This window comes from Prionailurus viverrinus, chromosome B1 (genome assembly GCF_022837055.1).
Source record: "Prionailurus viverrinus isolate Anna chromosome B1, UM_Priviv_1.0, whole genome shotgun sequence".
Lineage (NCBI taxonomy): Eukaryota > Metazoa > Chordata > Mammalia > Carnivora > Felidae > Prionailurus > Prionailurus viverrinus.
Genome location: NC_062564.1, coordinates 184,558,298 through 184,571,879, shown reverse-complemented (window position 1 = coordinate 184,571,879; position 13,582 = coordinate 184,558,298). Strand labels below are relative to the sequence as shown.

Here is a 13,582-nt window from a genome sequence, read left to right as displayed (position 1 = left end):
AAAAAAAAACTCAGTTCACTCACTAACACCTCATTGCAGTAGGATATCATTAATGTTATTTTGTTAGTTTTAATAGAAGATTCGGGGCTTTTCTGAACCATCAAAATAAGTGAAAAATTTTCCAGAACAAAGTTTTGAATTCTGTTGATTGACTTAGGAAAGCATGCTTTCTCCTTCATCTGTTTCCTTTTCTGGAAATTAGGGCCTTATTTTGGCTATATAATTCTCCACTGGTTTCATCATTATTAATATATTCAAAACAAAATAAGCTTGTCTGTGTGTTATTTTTTTTCCAGACCTACCTTATTTTCTCTCTCCTTGGGTTTCTAGGCAGAGAAGATTAAAAAGAAAAGAAGTACAGTCTTTGGGACTCTGCATGTTGCACACAGCTCCTCCCTAGATGAGGTAGACCACAAAATTCTGGAAGCAAAGTAAGAATGTTGTTTTAGTTACCTGTTTATTTGTATTATGCTGAAATTTGTAATTTATGGACAATTTATCATTTAATCATGGTACAATTACATAATTTATACTAATTCTGAGAATGGATAATTCCTTCTTGAAATTAGTTTATTGCCATGGTCTGTTCATGTAGTTGCCCTTTTTTAGTGCCATATTAAAGACTCGTTGATACCATAAGTAATTTCTACCTTGGCTTTTACAGGAAAGCACTCTCTGAGTTGACAACTTGTTTACGAGAACGACTTTTTCGCTGGCAACAGATTGAGAAGATCTGTGGCTTTCAGATAGCCCATAACTCGGGCCTCCCCAGCTTGACCTCTTCCCTGTATTCTGATCACAGCTGGGTGGTGATGCCCAGAGTCTCCATTCCACCCTATCCAATTGCTGGGGGAGTTGATGATTTAGATGAAGATACGCCCCCAATAGTGTCACAGTTTCCTGGTAAGTGCTGAATTCAAAAAAGAGAGTTTGGTGCAGTTTAAAAAAATTTTTTTTTTATGTTTGTTCATTTTTGAGACGGGGAGAGAGAGGGAGACACAGAATCCAAAGCAGGCTCCAGGCTCCCAACTGTCAGCACAGAGCCCGACGGGGGCTCGAACCCACGAACTGTGAGATCATGACCTGAGCCAAAGTCAGATGCTTAACCAGTTGAGCCGCCCAGGTGCCCTGAGTTGGTGCAGTTTTTAAAGTAACTTCCTACCATGCCTTTTATGACTCACTGACTTTGAAATCTATGATAAAAGTTTTGTTCGTTCTTCATTTTCTCTTTTTTCTACTTGTGATTAATAATTTGTCTTTATTATGTGAGAATAATACATCAGATGCATGTCTGTGTATATCTATACACACACATATGTATAAAGTAATACATCATACATGCTAAATAGTGTACAGGTGAAGTACTCAGCTTTGAGGGTAAATATCCTTTCAAATCGCAGCTTAATCTATAGTAAAAATTAGGGGAAGATCTTGGAAACTTGAGTTCTGGTCCTAGCTCTGCCACTGACTAGCCAACTGTGTGACTTTGAGCCTGTCTGTGATTTATCTTAAATTGAGTTGCCCTTCCCAGTAGGTATGTTTTTGTTGTTGTTGGTTTGCTTTTCTAATTCTGTTCTTTCATTGAGAAGAGTATTATCTTGCTGTATTTTAACTCCTGAAACACTGAATCCCTTTACTTTTAAATAAAACTTAAACTGTGCTTATGTTAAGGAAAACATTTTTTTGTTGCTAGGAAGTGGAACGCCTCTAAAGGAGGCTTTAAAAAAAAATTTTTTTTTTATAATTCTTTTTTTAATGTTTGTTTATTTTGGAGAGAGAGGGAACATGCACACATGCACAAGAGAGCAGGGGAGGGGCAGAGAGAGAAGGAGACAGAGGATACAAAGCAGGAGCCCGATGAGGGGCTCGAACCCAGGAACCGTGATATCATGACCGGAGCTGACGTCAGATGCTTAACTGATTGAGCCAAAGGTGGTTTTAATGTGGACAGTTTTCATTATATTGCTTTGTTATGCTGCATTCTTTGAAAATTTTTACATTGTAAGGAATGCATTTTGGTAGGAAGGTGAAATTTAAGTATTTTAGATTTTGTTAATTATTTTTAGAATTTATTAATACATATTTGGACTTTGTGCAAAGTTCTGGAGAGCTTGAATTTAAAATGGGTGTATTCTTATATTAGAAATCACTTGAAAAACTCTTCATCCTTGTTATTGCCTGCCTGATTCATTCTCCCAATCTTTGACTTTTCGAAACAGTGTAGGTAGAACAAGATTCCAAAGAATGGAAAACAGAATTTAATTATTGATTGGTTGAAAACTTACATAGAAATTTTATTTTATTTTATTTTTTTCTCTTTTTTTTTTTTTTAATTTTTTTTTCTTTTCAACGTTTATTTATTTTTGGGACAGAGAGAGACAGAGCATGAACGGGGGAGGGGCAGAGAGAGGGAGACACAGAATCGGAAACAGGCTCCAGGCTCTGAGCCATCAGCCCAGAGCCTGACGCGGGGCTCGAACTCACGGACCGCGAGATCGTGACCTGGCTGAAGTTGGACGCTTAACCGACTGCGCCACCCAGGCGCCCCAGAAATTTTAGTCTCAAGACAAATCATATGTAAACATTTTCCAGTTTGAATTTTTTCTATCCAGTTGTTACAGTTTTCCTGATGTTATGATTTACAGAGAGTTCTAATTTCTAAACTTTTATGAAATAAAGCCCTAAATTTGCAGATAGATAGTGAATGACTATATGCTTGGGTTCATTTCTGTGGCTTTAATTCTCAGGCTTAATGGCAGACAGATAACAGGAGTCAGCTGGGGAGCCACCAGACTCTTAAAACAGGAGGGAAGAGAGGACAGATTATAAATGCAGTGAATGCTGGAATGTGCTCATTTCACTGGCCCCATGCTGCAGGGTGGTTACAGTTGCAAAGTTATACCTAGATCTGGGCCAGCTCTGCTGTTGGAATATTGTCAACTTGTGTTTATTTGAACTATATGTCCTCAAACTTGCTAAATGCAACACTGATTCATAAGTATTTGATTTTGTTTAAAAATTGTAGCTTTTTAAAGTCACAGTTCCTCCTCAGAATCCGTAATTCTTCAGTATCAGAAGTATGCATGAAGATATGTTCCCTAAATTAACTAATTTATTTTCTTGGCTTTTTTGTTTTGAAGTTCTTTTTGATGGGGCAAAATATAGCTAGCTCTGTGTGGCTAATTACCTTAAGTTTTCAGTGACTGTAAAATACAGAGAAATTTGAAATTGAAAAAAGTATAAAAGTTGATTTTAAATTTAGTATGATGTTTTAGAAATTCTGTGATCAAATTTATTATCTGTGAACAAGAACTCCTGCCAAAGATTGCACTTTGAGAGCTCTACTTCCACCCAGTGGCACAACAGTGATACTGCACTCTGCTTAGTTAGGAAAGCACAATTTCTTCTGCTATGGTAGGATGAAGTCTAGGGTAGGATGAAGGCCGTTTTATTACATGCCCTCTGAAAAGTTTTACATTTGTACCATGGGTATGTGTAAATTGTCTAAGTGAAATAACGGTAAGGAAACATGCCTGTGGTGTGTTGAAAGCAAAGTAAAAGATTGTAGAACTGTACGCAGAATAATACCGTCTGTGTTTAATTTTGCATAAATAAAAAAGAGAGGCGCCTTGGGTGGCTCAGTCGGTTAAGCACCCGACTCTTGGTTTCAGCTCAGGTCATGGTCTTGTGGGTTATGAGATCAAGCCCCGTGTCAGGCTCTGAGCTGACAGCACAGAACCTACTTGGGATTCTCTCTCTCCCTCTCTGTCTCTGTTCCTCCACTGCTCATACTCTCTCTCTCTCTCAAAATAAATAAATAAACATTAAATAAAGGAGAGAAAATATTGTCAAAGCTTAGCTCCTTGTGGGTAGGAGAACAGATGATAGATTTCTCCTATTTTATAGTATCTGCTAAATATTCACTGTGGGAATGTGGTTGCAATTTATTTAAAAGTTCTTAATTATTAAGTCCTTCAGATGTACTTATAAGTACTGAAAATAAAATGTTTACTTGCTACAAAGATAAACAGATTTTAATATTTTGCCTTAATTTATCTCTTTGCCCAAAATAAACTATTATACATACAGCTAAAGCACATGGCCTCACCTTCCTACTCTTCTCAAGTTGTAAGAAGAGCCTATTCTACTTTTATTATATGCAGATGTATCTATAAACAACAGACAAAATTGTTTAAAACTTTGCTCACGGGGGTCACCTAGTGGCTCAGTCGGTAGAGTGGCTGAGTCTTGATTTCAGCTCAGGTCGTGATACCAGGGTCGTGGGATCGAGCCCCGCATAGGGCTCCGCTGAATGTGGATCCTACTTAAGATTCTTTCTCTCTCTGCCTGCCCTTCTCCCTGTCTCAGGCTCTCTTTCTCGAATTAAATATATATATATGTGTATATATATATATGTGTGTATAAATGTATACATATATATGTGTGTTATATATGTATACATATATATATATACACACACACATATATATGTATATTTATACATAAATTTCATCAAACTGTAGGTAATGTTTTGCAGCTCCTTTTGCTCACAAGTACATATTTAGAAATTTTCTGTATACTGCATTAAATATAAATATACTACATTAAATTCACTATAACTGTTTAATGATTTAACCACAGTGTATCTGTTTATTCATGATAATAAGCCACAGTTTATCCATTTTTCTCCTGAGATAGGTAGGCTCTTTGCACTTTTTTGCCTTTGCAGACAGTACTGCAGTGAGCATCCTTACCTTACCTTTATCTCCTTTATGCTTGAGTTTGAGAGTCTCTGGGTGGATACCTGGAAAATGGATCGCGTTCAGTCATTGGGAGGGCAGCTGTTACTAGGCATTGTGAGGTCGCTCTCAAAATGGCTCTGTTCCTTTGTATACCCACCGTTTATGAGAGCTTTTCTGCCTCTATCCTCACCAGTACTTGGGATAATCTGATTTCTTTTGTGACTTGCCTGAGTATTATATGATACCAAAGTGTTACTACAATTTTTATTTCCTTGGTGACTTTTGAGGTTGAGTACCATTTCATTTATTAGTGTTTGTCATTCAGATTTCTTCCTATCTGAGTTGCTTATTCCTACTATGGAATCTCTACCAAGATTCCTTACTGATCTGGAAGAGTGTTTGTTTTTTTTTTTTTTAATATTTTCTTTTTTTAAATATGAAATTTATTGTCAAATTGGTTTCCATACAACACCCAGTGCTCATCCCAAAAGGTGCCCTCCTCAATGCCCATCACCCATCTTCCCCTCCCTCCCACCCCCCGTCAATCCTCAGTTTATTCTCCGTTTTTAAGAGTCTCTTATGGTTTGGCTCCCTCCCTCTCCAAATTTTTTTTTCCTTCCCCTCCCCCATAGTCTTCTGTTAAGCTTCTCAGGATCCATATAAGAGTGAAAACATATGGTATCTGTCTTTCTCTGTATGACTTATTTCACTTAGCATTACACTCTCCAGTTCTATCCACGTTGCTACAAAAGGCCATATTTCATTCTTTCTCATTGCCACGTAGTATTCCATTATGTATATAAACCACAATTTCTTTATCCATTCATCAGGTGATGGACATTTGGGCTCTTTCCATAATTTGGCTATTGTTGAGAGTGCTGCTATAAACACTGGGGTACAAGTGCCCCTATGCATCAGCACTCCTGTATCCCTTGGGTAAATTCCTAGCAGTGCTCTTGCTGGGTCATAGGGTAGATCTATTTTTAATTTTTTGAGGAACCTCCGCACTGTTTTCCAGAGCAGCTGCACCAGTTTGCATTCCCACCAACAGTACAAGAGGGTTCCCATTTCTCCACATCCTCTCTAGCCTCTGTCGTCTCCTGATTTGTTCATTTTAGCCACTGACTGGCATGAGGTGGGATCTGAGTGTGGTTTTGATTTGTATTTCCCTGATGAGGAGCGACATTGAGCATCTTTTCATGTGCCTGTTGGCCATCCAGATGTCTTCTTTAGAGAAGTGTCTATTGATATTTTCTGCCCATTTCTTCACTGGGTTATTTGTTTTTCGGGTGTGGAGTTTGGTGAGCTCTTCATACATTTTAGATACTAGCCCTTTGTCCGATATGTCATTTGCAAATATCTTTTCCCATTCCATTGGTTGCCTTTTAGTTTTGTTGATTGTTTCCTTTGCAGTGCAGAAGCTTTTTATCTTCATGAGGTCCCAGTACTTCATTTTTTGCTTCTAATTCCCTTGCCTTTGGAGATGTGTCAAGTAAGAAATTGTTGCGGCTGAGGTCAGAGAGGTTTTTTCCTGCTTTCTCCTCTAGGGTTTTGATGGTTTCCTGTCTCACATTAGGTCCTTTATCCATTTTGAGTTTGTTTTTGTGAATGGTGTAAGAAAGTGGTCTAGTTTCATTCTTCTGCATGTTGCTGTCCACTTCTCCCAGCACCATTTGTTAAAGAGACTCTTTTTTCCATTGGATATTCTTTCCTGCTTTGTCAAAGATTAGCTGGCCATACTTTTGTGGGTCCAATTCTGGAGTCTATATTCTATTCCATTGGTCTATGTGTCTGTTGCCAATACCATGCTGTCTTGAGGATTACAGCTTTGTAGTAGAGGCTAAAGTCTGGGATTGTGATGCCTCCCGCTTTGGTCGTCTTCTTCAATATTAGTTTGGCTATTCAGGGTCTTTTGTGGTTCCATACAAATTTTAGGATTGCTTGTTGTAGCTTCAAGAAGAATGCTGGTGCAATTTTGATTGGGATTGCATTGAATGTGTAGATTGCTTTGGGTAGTATTGACATTTTAACAATGTTTATTCTTCAAATCCATGAGCACGGAATGTTTTTCCATTTCTTTGTATCGCCTTCAATTTCCTTCATAAGCTTTCTATAGTTTTCAACATACAGATCTTTTACGATCTTTGGTTAGGTTTATTCCTAGGTATTTTATGATTCTTGGTGCAGTTGTGAATGGGATCAATTTGTCTTTCTGTTGCTTCATTATTAATGTATAAGAACGCAACTGATTTCTGTACATTAATTTTGTATCCTGCGACTTTGCTGAATTCATGTATCAATTCTAGCACACTTTTGGTGGAGTCTGTCGGGTTTTCCATGTATAATATCATGTCATCTGCAAAAAGTGAAAGCTTGATTTCATCTTTGCCAATTTTGACGCCTTTGATTTCCTTTTGTTGTCTGATTGCTGATGCTAGAACTTCCAACACTATGTTAAACAACAGCGGTGAGAGTGGACATCCCTGTCATGTTCCTGATCTCAGGGGAAAAGCTCTCAGTTTTTCCCCATTGAGGATGATATTAGCTGTGGGCTTTTCATAAATGGCTTTTATGATGTTTAAGTATGTTCCTTCTATCCCGAGTTTCTCGAGGGTTTTTATTAAGAAAGAATGCTGAATTTTGTCAAATGCTTTTTCTGCATCGATTGACAAGATCATATGGTTCTTTTCTTTTGTTAATGTGATGTATCACATTGATTGATTTGCGAATGTTGAACCAGCCCTGCAGCCCAGGAATGAATCCCACTTGATCTTGGTGAATAGTTCTTTTTATATGTTGTTGAATTCGATTTGCTAGTATCCTGTTGGGAATTTTTGCATCCATATTCATCAGGGATATTGGCCTATAGTTCTCTTTTTTTGCTGTCTCTGTCTGGTTATTTGATGGTTGTAGATAGCTTCTCTCAGGCTTTGGCTTTTCTTTTTTAGTGAACTCTGTTGTTTTCTTTTTCAATCATAGGAGTTTTTAAAAGAACATTTCTAATGACAAATTGGTGAACCTGATTTGTGTTTTTTAATGTCTTTTTTAGAAGATGATAGATGTTTCCCCTCCTAAAAGTTTTTAAGATTTGCTTTAATCCCTTAGCCTTTTAATCTACCTGGAAGTTATTTTTGTTCATATTGCAAGAGAGTAATCTAAATCTGTCTCCTGATGTGTGGATAAACAGGTGTCCCAGCCTCATTCCTGCTCTCTCCCTGCTCATCTGTAACTCCACTTCTCTCCACAGGTGCACCCGTGCTCGCAGGCTCTCTGTTTTGTTCCATTGCTTTCATTCTGCTTTAGTTGCTATTTATAGTTTGATAGTATGTGTTGGGGTTTGCTAGATCTGAATCGTCCTTTACTATTCAAATTCAGAATTGTTATTCTTGGCCAGTATGAATTTTAGGATTAGCTTATGAAATTCCATAAAAAGTTTCATTGAGCTTTTAATGGAATTTCTTTGAATTTATTGATGCATTTGGGACGAGTTATTACTCATAAATTTTATTGAGATTTGCTTTTATGTCTTTTTTTTTTTTTTTTAATTTATTTTTGGGACAGAGAGAGACAGAGCATGAACGGGGGAGGGGCAGAGAGAGAGGGAGACACAGAATCGGAAACAGGCTCCAGGCTCTGAGCCATCAGCCCAGAGCCCGACGCGGGGCTCGAACTCACGAACCGTGAGATCGTGACCTGGCTAAAGTCGGATGCTCAACCGACTGCGCCACCCAGGCGCCCCGCTTTTATGTCTTTAAGTAAAATTTAAATTTTTCTCTGTACTGTTCTTGCACATCTTTTCTAAAAAGATTAATTTCTGAAAAAAAAAATAAATAGATTAATTTCTGGATATCCCCATAGGATTTTTTTTTTTTTTGGTAGTTACACGTTAACTTTCTTAAAAAAAATTATGTGTGAAATTGCTTATTGCTGATGTCTAGGGAACTGCTGTTGACTTTGCTAAGTATCTTATATACAGAAATAGTGAATTCTCATATGAGTCTTCCGGATTTTTTGTGTGTGCAGTAATAAATTGTTTTTTTCCTTTTCAGTCCTTATGTCCGTCCCCACCCCCCCCCACCCCCCCGCTTATTTTCTAGTCTGAGACTTCCAGTCAAATGTTGAATAATAGCAGTGATTGCAGGCAATAACGATTGCCATTTCTGACTTTAAAGGGAATGTTCTCCATTGTGAAATGTGATTTATTTTTTTTCTTTTTGGTTTTGGTTTTGGTAGATTGCTTTTAAGGAAATTAATTTTATTCCTGTTTTACTAAGAAAGGTTTTCCTTTTAAATCAGTGGATGTTAAATTTCACCAAATTCTTTCCTGTGTAATTTGAGGTAAGTCAAGGGAAGGACAGAGTAATAATCAATGTCACGTGCTGGTCAAATGTCAGGGAAGGATTGAGCGATCTGTTGAATTTAGCAACAAGGGAGTAGATTATGAATTGTTGAGAACAGTTGTGGCGAAATTGTATGTGAGCACTTTACACTCCGAATGAAATAAAATGAAGTAGTGGAGAAAGTAACAGAGGAAATTCTTCATAAAAGGAAGAGAGATATATGTCAGTTGAAAAACAGTCTGAGGATGGAGAAGAGTGTTTTGTCGCTGCTATTGTTTAGCGTTTTGTTTTTTTAGGTTTATTGTGTCCGCATTTTTTAAATGCTGTTGGGATGTAGAAGATGCAAATAAAGGCAACAGAAGGCGTACACAAAAGAGTTAAGGTGCTTGAGCTTGGAGTAGAGAATGGGACAGATAAGTGGAAGGAGCAGAGTGTTTGAACTAGAAAGGTAGACACATGGTCCGAATCTCAGTTGTCCGTCTGCCGTCTTGATATATAATACCAAAAACAGAGCAGCGCTGAATGACTAGGGCAAGACAGGGTTTGAGAGTGGGTGGCGGTGTGAATGTCTGGAGAAGAGGGGAAACCATGAGTGGTTAAGGTGTTGGGAGGTCTTACCAATGAGATTGCTCAAGCGGAAGATAGGTAAGGAAATGACTGGGAGGTGGGGTGAGTGGGGTTGTAGAGACGGCAGATTCAAGTGGCTTAGTGTTAGCTGCAGAAAGAACATGTTTTTATAAAAGGTCGTAGGAGTGAGGGTTTCCAGAGAAGAGTGTTGGGGAATGAGAAGGCCACCAACCTGATGTTCTGGTGTTGCAGCACATGAGGTGTACACAACAGGGAGCAGCCTCAGCTTGCGAAGGCTGTTCTGACTTCGGGGGGTTAGGTTTCAATTAAGGCAAGGACATGGAGTGCCCATTCTATGAAGATATTAAGTGTGTAGGGGCAGTTTTCTACTTGCACGGGACTAGGCAGAGACTGGCAGCAGAAACAAGATGATCTAAGACTTCTGGTTAGTTCCACAGTCATCAGTGTTCAGGAAACAAGTTTTTGTCTGACCTCTGCCTAACTGGTTGGGAGACTATGTATACAGTGTTCAAATGACCCTTGAGTAAAAACTTCTTAAAGAGTGGGAGGCAAACCATAAGAGACTGTTAATTACAGCGAACAAACTGAGGCTTGCTGGAGGAGAGGCGGGCAGGGGATAGACTTAGTTGGGTGATGTGTATTAAGGAGGGCACTTGTGATGAGCATATGTAAGCGATGAATCACTGAATTCTACCCCTGGAACCAATATTGCTCTGTATCTTAGCTAACTAGAATTTAAATCAAAACTAGAAACATGAGAAAAAAAAAAAAAACCTTCTTGAAGTTCAAACAAGTTACACGATCTCGAGAGATACCCATTGAAAAATACAGCCTGTTTTTTTTTCTGATAGTTTTCATCTTGTAATGGTGAAATTAACAAAGTTTTGCAACAAAGTACAGATTCCTTAATATGCTGTATTGATTTTTTAACTTAAAGATTTACTATCTTGGGTAAATTTTCAAGACTTTGTGGTTAGGAATGCCGAATTTCATGTTAGAGCCTCGTGTGTTTATGTTCTCTTCTGTTTATTTTCTAGACCTGCTTTCATTTTTATCACACTTTAATTTTTTATTTCTGAACTTTGCCAAGAAGCAGTAGAGATGATGGGGGAGGGTAATGACCAATGCAGGTCCTTACCCAGCGAGGGCCCGTTCCGGGGTGGCGGGTAGTAAGAGCCCTTCTCGTGTGTGTGTGTGTGTGTGTGTGTGTGTGTGTGTGTGTGTGTGCGCGCGCGCGTGTTCGTCCGCGGTGTGCCTGGAGGCAGCCCTGGTCTCATGTGCATATGTGTGTTTGTGCTTCGTTTCAGGGACCATGGCCAAACCCGCTGGGTCGTTAGCCAGAAGCAGCAGCCTGTGCCGCTCCCGCCGCAGCATCGTGCCGGCCTCGCCGCAGTGTCCACGCGCACAGCTTCCTCCGCACGCCCCTCACCAGGTCCACGCCCGGCACCCCCAGCACCCTCAGCACCCACAGCACTCCTTGCCTTCCCCGGACCCCGATATCCTCTCGGTGTCAAGTTGCCCTGTCCTTTATCGCAATGAGGAGGAGGAGGAGGCCATATACTTCTCTGCTGAAAAGCAATGGTACTGCAGTGAATCGACTACAGTAGATGTTGGGCTGGGTGGTGGGGAGGTGGGCGTGGGTGGGTTGGAGTGATGCGTTGGATTAGTTTTCTGTTGCTGCACAGTGAGTGACCTCAGACTTAGCAGCTTCGGGCAGCATCCGTTTATTAGCCCCGGGTTCTGTTTGACAAAGTCCGAGCTTGCTGTGCCTGGGATTTCTGCTCAGGGACTCGCAAGGCCAAATGCAAGGTGGTTACCCAGCTTTGTTCTTCCCTGACGCTTGAGGGCCACTTCTGACTCCTTTGGTTGTGACAGAGTTTGCTTCCCGTGGTTACAGCACGGAGGTCCCGGTTTCCACACCTTCTCTCAGGCTGCTTCCATGCTGCTGCCAGTTCCTGGCGGGTGCACAGTGGCCCTTGCTGTGCGTGGCCTCCGTCTTCAGAGACTAGGCCTTCTGACAGGTCCCTTGGAATCTGTGATGCCCCCTGTCTCTGATCTCTGGATGCGATTTTAAAAGGCTCACTCGTCACTTGGATAGTCATCTCTGTGTCTGAAAATCAGCTGGTGTCGGACCTTAATGACATCTGCAGAGCCCCTTCATGGCAGCACCTCTGCTCGCGTTTGAGAGAATGGTTGGCGGGACATGTGTGTACACCAGAGCTAGAAACTTGGGGAGTGTCTCAGAAATCCGCCCACCACAGGCAGAGGTAGATATTCGGACATATAACTGCTTAGAGACCGACCACTGCACACAATTGACTCAAGTCTCAGAGCACAAACTTGTCTTGTGAGCAGTTTTATATGTAAAATACAAAGGCATGCACTTAAATATACTTGAACACAAACATTAAGTATGACTGTTTAAAATACTTGTTGCCACTTAATGGTTTTTTCTGTCGTGTGCTAGTACTTAGCTAGTGAACAGGAATTATCAGACATCAAAGGTGGAAGAAAATGTTAAGAACTTAAAGGAGGGCGTCACGTTCACACGAATTTGTTGGCATAAAGTGGGCATAGCAGCTGTGTGTTCGGTCCAGCCGAAGGACCACCGTGCTCCACGAGCCCCGTTGGTCGGAGGCTCTCTCCTAAACCGCATCCGTCTTCAGAGCGGTGTGGTAGTAAGCGACAGGAAAACTGATGCTGGCTTCTGATTTTGCAACACTTAGCAGCGTGTAGCCCCAAAGTCTTCTGTCCTCGGATGAGAAAGAAAACCAGAGGGAATGGCTGGCTGTTCTCGGTGACCTGTTGCGGCTCTTCTCTGTCATGTGATTCTTTAGTTGGCATCGTCATCAAATGATAATTTTCACACATGATTGTTTTATCTCTAGTGAGAGTCAACTTTGTGAGTAGCCAAGATCATTATAGCATATTACTGAGCAGATAGTCCAAGGTTTGTATCCTCATTACAGCTGGAGAATTTGACGTGGCTTTGCTTGGATACCACTTTCTGGTTAGTTTTTTGTATAATCTTCACAGTAAAACTTGGCCACCTGCAAGATGGCTTTACTGACAGAGCCAATTTGTGTGGCTTATGGAAATTAATAGGAAAGCTAGAGCTCTGTGTCCAGTAGAATTTTCACGTTTATGGAAATGTTTAGTCTTCCTTTCAAATAGCAATGTCAGAAATGCACAGTAAATATGAGAATTTGGATTCAGAAAACTTTTCCTCCTGTTTATTTAGTCTCTTACATGATGAACCACTAGAACCCTTACAAAACAGTAATAGTAATAACATTTACTGTTTACTGATCTTTTATGTTCTCTGCATTATGTACATGTATGCTCATTTACATCTTACCTCGAGTCTTGTTACATAGGCATTAAACTTGCATGAATTCACCTATTCCTCACTGTGAGAAAGAAATAGAAAAAAATAGCATAAATGGTACACGTAATTAAGCTCAACATTCCAAAGAATATATGTTCTAAAAAAAAAATGCTCACAGATTATACCATTCCTGCACTCCAAAGCTGACTGGTTATGCAGAAGAAGCAACACTTCATTATTTATTTTGGATTTAGGATGTTAGAACTAGAAGTAATTTTAGAGATTAATCAAATTATCTTCCTTTGACAGTGAAATTGAGTCCCGGTTACATTAAGTGATTTGCCCAAGGTTGTGTGGCTGATTAATGGCAGGGCCAGGACAAGAATCTAGGTCTCCTAACTTAGATCAGTATTCTTTTCACATATTATTTAGATTTTAGAGACCAGTTTTTGAAATATTTTTAACCTAGCTTAGAATTTCATACACCAAGCAGCCAAACCACATAGCAGAGTAGAAGTAAATTTATAAAATTCTAACTAAATCAGCTTCTGGTTCTGGAAGTTGAACAGCTTCAGGGAACAGTG

At 39.8% G+C, this 13,582-nt stretch overlaps 1 protein-coding gene across 3 annotated transcripts in view; it reads left to right on the top strand.

Moving 5' to 3' along the window:
• STIM2 (stromal interaction molecule 2) overlaps positions 1 to 13,582 on the top strand; it is a 151,443-nt gene that overhangs the window by 133,592 nt on the left and 4,269 nt on the right. For all 3 annotated transcript variants that reach the window (XM_047856571.1, XM_047856570.1, XM_047856572.1), the window contains 3 exons: positions 331 to 431; positions 665 to 903; positions 10,978 to 11,251. In XM_047856571.1, coding sequence (XP_047712527.1) covers positions 331 to 431; positions 665 to 903; positions 10,978 to 11,251 — 614 coding nt within the window. The remainder of the gene's footprint in view (positions 1 to 330; positions 432 to 664; positions 904 to 10,977; positions 11,252 to 13,582) is intronic.